General features: G+C 34.0%; 1 protein-coding gene across 1 annotated transcript; it reads left to right on the top strand.

Moving 5' to 3' along the window:
• The first annotated feature begins 861 nt into the window (after positions 1–861).
• LOC100745760 (phospholipase B1, membrane-associated-like) lies at positions 862–6,143 on the top strand. The gene is made up of 7 exons (XM_003493948.4): positions 862–1,222; positions 2,130–2,225; positions 2,622–2,833; positions 2,937–3,113; positions 3,264–3,586; positions 5,584–5,762; positions 5,841–6,143. The coding sequence occupies exons 1-7, from the start codon at positions 1,093–1,095 to the stop codon at positions 5,984–5,986; spliced, it is 1,263 nt and encodes a 420-aa protein (XP_003493996.1). The 5' UTR covers positions 862–1,092; the 3' UTR covers positions 5,987–6,143.
• Positions 6,144–6,786: the final 643 nt, after the last annotated feature.

Genomic DNA, 6,786 nt, shown 5'->3' with positions numbered 1-6,786 from the left:
AAACGCTGCACATAAGTAAATTTTAGTAATAATTATATTTGTAATATTTGTTATATGCGTTGTAATATTTGTTATATTTGTTATATGCGAATAGTGTTATGGTACGTAAATGATTATTTTTCACGTAAAACCATACCCTGTAATGATTGATGATAAAATTATATTTTTCTATTATAAATTAGTTTAATGATGACGTTCCCTGTTAGAAAATAAGTTACGTTAAAAAAATAAAAAATTCTCGGCAAAGCAATCAACGAATAAACATGTGATTAGTAACCAGTAACGAACTAGAAACTAACATCTTCCGTATTAACTCCGTTCATTTAATTATTTTCATTTCAGAGAATACGGGAAAATGTTTCGCATAAGGATTCTAGGATTTAAAGGACTAAAAAATGTGGTAATAAGATTTAGAGAAAATGCAAAAGTCAGTTTTGTTTTTTCAAATAAAATCATATGCCTTTTAATACGTTAATCCAGTTCGGCATTCTCTATAAAAAAGTATTAACCTATTTTTATCTAAAACTATATTAATTTAGCAGATATTTTAACTTGAATTTATCATATTTAACGTATGCAGTCAAGGAAAGCAACATCTGTAACATTTTTCTTGAGAAAAATTTTTCTTTCAAATCTTTTTTTTTGTTATACAATTTTTATAGTATGCTTAAAGTACAATAAGAAATAACGGTAGTCTATACATGTTATATAATATGTAAATAAAATTGCCCAGGCTTTGCCTATCCGTACTTATTAATTTTCCTGACCTTGTTGACAACGTAAATGCAAATACATAAGCAAGAAAAATAATTGAGATGGGAGTATCTGAATCAAAGAATACATTTTATCTCACATTATGATCATGTAACATAACAGATTCTAATCTTTTACGAGTGCGAACAGTGTTTGTAACGATCGCTAACGAGCAACAGCTAAGACTGGATGCGGCGCTATCGAGGCCTTCGATAATACGCGCAACAGTTAGCTGTCATCACAAGAATTTATATATTTTTTTGCCTTTGTAATCAATAAAAATAAAATATCACTGTGGAAACTTAAAAGTGACCATTTGATTGTGCAACAAAACTTACGATGAAGAAGCTGTATCTGTACCTTGTATTGGAATTATGCGTGTTGACCATGTCGCAAAGAACTGCCTTGGATACGTCGATTCTCAATTCCATCTACCGTGGATATCGTAATTGGTTAACGCAATCCTATGGTACGTCTGTTTTAGTTTATTTCGTGTTACGTCTTTATGCAGTAATATCATCGTGTTACGTCTTTATGCAATAATATCACTTCCTTTTGGTTAGAGAGATGCTTTTTGGAGGAATTGAAATATTGTGAATCTTATTTTTCATAGACTAATGTTTCATTGTGAATATATATATTTTCGCGATAAAATGATAAGTTGACGAAATTTTTTTCGGTAAAAGTAGACAAAAGCTTGCACAGCACGGATAATTTTTCTTTTAACATATAAATATTGTAGAGATTATATTTTCAAGTAACATGTGCTATGAATTCTGTGGTATTTTGCAAGAATAAGGAAGAATTTTGTAAACAGTACTTATTTCGAAATTCGTAACGAAACTAAACAGCAGTCCTGAAGTGTATTAAAAGTAACGAGCTGTTAGGTACAAGTGAAATCAAAAGGTGTCCGTATACCATTTCCATTTGTTCTTAAAATACTGGTCAGTCTTGTTATACGAGTATAAGAGGCAGCAACCTGATTGTGATTTCAGATGCAAATTGGGTTTTGGTTAGATTAGGGACGGGGTGCGCGGGAAAAGTTGATACCTCGCCACTGAACGCCTTTACTTTATAGCATAAATCTTGAAAATATACAGTAGCTCATGAAAGTTTTCATATACTATTAAAACTCTAGACAATTAAAATATGCACGTTAAATTTAAGAAGTGAAAACAATGCTCTTATTACTATAAGGTACAAGTAACAAGATTACACCTCTATATGTCTAAAATTTAGAACGAATCCGATAACGTTTGTAGAAGTTTTGAAATCATTCGTTGCAATTACTTGATCGGAGTTTTAACATATCGCGTGTAACGTTACATCACAGATGAAGTATTTTTGTAAGTTGTTTTAAAATGACTATTTTGTAGGCACAACAAATGAGGATCGAATGTCTCAACTACGGAATAAAAATAACTTTCAAAAGGAAATTCCAATACACGTCCCTTTTCCTTGCAACGTTACAGGTAGTTAACCAAATTTATGATTATTGTTATCAAATACTTCATGGTATCACTTGTAAATATTACATCGTCGTATTTATTCCTTAAAATCATTATTCATTTTAAATCGCAGATTTCTTTTATTTCCAATAATTTTTACAATTTATCCTAGAGACAATCGGTAAATTTCTGTGGCAGCAAACTACAGTGAAGAACGCTGTTCTTCACAACTTGTAGTGACTACAAGAATTTCAATGTGATTTTGAGTTCATTCATAGTTTTGTCCTATTAATATCATTTTTTAAGATACATATGTAACATTACAAGTTCCTCACCACACTGTAGTTTAAGAATAGTAAAATTGATGCTTATCTTTTAAAGTTCATATGTATTCTAATGTCTTCACTTTAATTTGTTTAGCTGGCAGGTCTCCAAAAGTTCCCGAGTCGGTTCACCATTTAAAACCAGGAGACATAGATGTCATTGCTGCAATGGGTGATTCCTTGACAATCGGCGCTGGAGTTACTTCGATTTATATGTTCGAGGTGAACATTGAAAATAGAGGCATAGTGGGTAGTATTGGCGGTCAAGGAACTTGGCGAGAGTACCTGACTCTCCCTAATATTCTTAAAGTTTGTTCATTTCTTACATCTGCATTGTTTACGCATATGATTTGTGTTATCGTCATAAATGTGAATGCTGAAATCTTTCATAGTCCGATTTTTCTATATGCAGGAATTCAATCCTAAATTAATAGGTTATTCACTTGGAGACGCTATAAGTAGTGATCCAGCTGCGCAGTTAAACGTCGCCGAAGGTGGAGCTATGTCTAAAGATATGACTTTCATGGCGACATATCTGATCAATAAAATAAAAGATGACCCGAGGATAGATATCAATAAACATTGGAAGGTTCGTATGTTCGTAGACAAAATAATTATATACATATATATAAATGCCAGTATGAAATTGGACAACTTTTTCTTTCTTTAATTAAAAATTATAATTTCATTTAATATTTAATCGTTTAAGCAATAGTATCTACATTTTTATGTTTTCCAGTTGATTTCGTTGATGATTGGAAGCAATGATTTTTGCCTTAATGCGTGTGCAACATCTCCATGGACTATGTTAAATGATCACAAAATAGATTTAATTTATACTCTTAGAAAAATAGATTTAATTAATACTCTTAGAATATTAAGAGACAACTTACCAAGAACTTTTGTTGCTCTTATACCACCACCTCACTTAAAGGAACTGGTTGCTGCACACAAAGGAAGAGAGTCATTGCGGTGCTATGTGTCATCCATGATTGAATGCTCATGTATGTTTGCTTTAAAATTTAGGGATGAAAGACCGGAATATTATGAATTAATGGAGAGGTTTGTATAATTTTCCGAATTTAACTTTTTAAATATTTTGTGCTTGAGGATTAAACACTTACAAGAATTTTGTTATATCATACTTTATATTTAATCTTAGTAATTATACATAAAAGGGGCTACTATTCCCATTTTAATGAAGCTTAAGTATGTTGTGAAACTCGACATTTTTCCTATAGGGGGTAAACTCACTTAGTTACCGACATATTTAGAGAAAGCTGCTGCTACTACTATGTTGAATTTGACTTATAAGACAACGTTTGTGTCTGCATGGTGTGTCCACTCATCTACTGTTGTATGTCTATAAACACATCGCTGCGACCTGCAAATAATCTCTATAATCCGATTACCTTAATTTTTATTCTATATGTAAGCGTATGTCATTCTTGTTATATGTTGGTGAATAACTTTATTGAAAAGAGTTATTAGAGAACGACATAGATTCATCATCTTTGATTTCAATTCACATTAAGATCTTATTGATCACTCGGGCAATGTCGGGCTCGATTTTGGATGAAAAACACTGATAAGTATATTTATAAATTTATATTATGAGCGTCTATTCAGACGAGTTCGTATTTATATAACACATATCTAGTGATGTGATCGATGATCTAGTGATGTGTTCGATGCGGTATCGATGTTATCGACAGCGATCTACGAATTTCAATCTGTTATCAATTAATATCAAAGGCAAAGGTATTAGTTATTGTTCAGTTAATCAGGATATTGATTCTTTACTAACCGATAACAACAAGTACTGTACTTGAAACATCACAAACATATCGATAGTCGTCTGATACCGCAGGTAAGTTTCGGTACAGATTCTTGAAGTTAAAATAAGATGAAAATCGTGAGCAAAAGAATTGCGCTTTGTTTTTTACACGAACGAATGTAGATCCGCAACTTACCTCGTACAAGTTGTAGAGAAAAAGATTGTGGCATTCGAAAACATAAACCATCCTTGTAAGAAAAATCATAGGTTAGACGTTAAATCTGCTTATTCATTAAAATCCATAACAGCAACCCGAAAATCGTCCCATCAAATTTTCGCATAGAGAGGATCAATATTTCCTCTAGTCCATTGCCACCATAAGTGATTAATATATACTAGCGCATATAAACAATGTTTATACAAATTTGATACATGCACCGCGATCGTCTCGTTCGGGGGTATTCTAAATGTCGTTGCCTCGATGGCTAACATAAACTCAACACTTTCGACATTTCGAGCGCATGCGCGGAAGATGTGAGAAAGGTTCGATGGTGGGGAAATTAGATACGCGCAGGATGTGCCTCCTAATATTTCGCAGCCCGCGCGAGTTTGCCGATCGTGTTTACGAAGCTTGGTGTCACGCAGAACCTCTAACATTTCTTTTCTCTTATCACAAAGATCGGCGAGACCCTTACTCGAATGACGCGTGAATACAAAAATTATCGGAAAATTATCGATATGGTGTAAATACCCCAACTTCCCTCCTTCTTTTTCTCCGTAAATGAATCATTAACAATTCTCCTTCAGCGCGAAACAGTTTAAATTCACCTCTTGCCTTTACTAAATCAATATGGCGTCTATCCCGATTAGGAATGCGGAATTTACCCTAATTATCTTGAAAAAGTGTTACACCTTTCCATTACCATACCGTGTATCGGAAATCGTTAATTTTGGCAGTGGATTATTCCACATAATCTCCTATAATAAAAATTATGCTATAAAAAACTACGAACTTTTAGCTACTATGATAATCCAAATGATCACGAAGTGTAATTACGAAGCCAAAATATGATATACAGATACTGAAAAAATGCGAAATCTTGGTAACTAGCAAAGGAATTTTACTTCTGTCTCAGCGCGGTGCGACATTTCGCACCACAATCAGCTTATTTTTATTATTTCACATTTATGCGATATTATTTCCCTAACACATTTCAAGTACCGTTTGACATCTATTTTAAAATGCATATGGAGAATATGCTAGCTTGTTTCATTTTTTTAGGTGGCAAGAGATTGACGAAGAAGTCGCTAATTATCCAGAATTTCATAGAAATGACTTCACCGTAGTAATGTTACCGACTCTGGTAGATGCAAAAATACCTCTTGCCGAGGATGGATTTACCGACCTCTCATATCTTAACGCTGATTGCTTTCATTGGAGTCAAAAACTACATGCATTATGTGAGTATAACAGATGAAACTATACAATTATTTAACGAGTGTTACGTTGATAATCAGAAATGTTTTGTGTTTCCCAAGATGCGAATAGTCTGTGGAACAATTTGTTGGAACCAGTTGGTAACAAGAGTGGTGCTTTCACTTCGCTATTTAAAGAATTTCTGTGTCCTGCTCCGGAAAGACCGTTCTTGATGACTTATAAAAATTCACAGAACGATGAAACTTAAGGATGGGTAGAGAAGTTTAGAACAGTTTCTGTAAGTGGAAGATGTATTATAATCTTCGTATTTGCCTATTTAAAAATGACGAAAATTATAATCAGCAGATGTTCAAAAATAACAACCAATGTTGGATCCATAACAATATTTAATTTCTACTGTGCTATTTCAGTCATTGTCATATCGATCTTGTAATTTAAGTTCTTTGCGAATAAAGGTAATAACGAAAATTAATAATACGTTGACCAATGCAACATTTTCTCAGTCCTCGTTGGACGTTCAAATTCAACGCAAAATTCAGCTTTTTCGAAGATGTTTCGCTTTTCCTATCTTTTCGCTTTAGTTAGCTAGTTGCTTATTTCCCCTTTCGCTTTTGTTTAAAGTATATACATATATAGCATATCATTGATATGTTTTGAGCGTGAGTCGCGCATGAATCCCGAAATGAAAGAAGGAAGGAGATCTCCAGGAGAGAAAAAGAATCTACTTTTCATATTCACATAATCGTCATTAAATCATAATTTGTATTTTACAATTTGTCCAGCTGGACAAGCGGTAAATTTTTCTAGCTAGTGTAACATGACCGAATGTCAGATATTACCGAGATTTGGATGGGTGATCGCCTGGGAACTCCATGTGGCGTTGGCTCGCCGCGCCCCCCGGTGAGGTTCGGGTTTTGGAGCTGGCACCTCAGCGCCTCGGGGTCACCAAGCAGTCTGGTAGGGGAACCGGTCACGGTTGCTCCGGCGAGGAGGCGCAATGTGACATGGCCACATACCACTCCATTAGTGGCTGTAATAGGCGGGGGG

This window comes from Bombus impatiens, unplaced genomic scaffold (genome assembly GCF_000188095.3).
Source record: "Bombus impatiens unplaced genomic scaffold, BIMP_2.2 scf_1430, whole genome shotgun sequence".
Lineage (NCBI taxonomy): Eukaryota > Metazoa > Arthropoda > Insecta > Hymenoptera > Apidae > Bombus > Bombus impatiens.
The sequence above is the reverse complement of the archived record's forward strand: the minus strand, read 5'-3'. Positions and strand labels throughout refer to the sequence as shown.

Excerpts from the sequence above, each read along its gene's own strand:
- LOC100745760 (XM_003493948.4), top strand. The coding sequence starts at position 1,093 with ATGAAGAAGCTGTATCTGTACCTTGTATTGGAATTATGCGTGTTGACC. Across the intron at positions 2,226-2,621 it reads TTTTCCTTGCAACGTTACAG|CTGGCAGGTCTCCAAAAGTT; the intron begins GTAGTTAACCAA and ends TAATTTGTTTAG. Across the intron at positions 3,114-3,263 it reads ATATCAATAAACATTGGAAG|TTGATTTCGTTGATGATTGG; the intron begins GTTCGTATGTTC and ends TATGTTTTCCAG.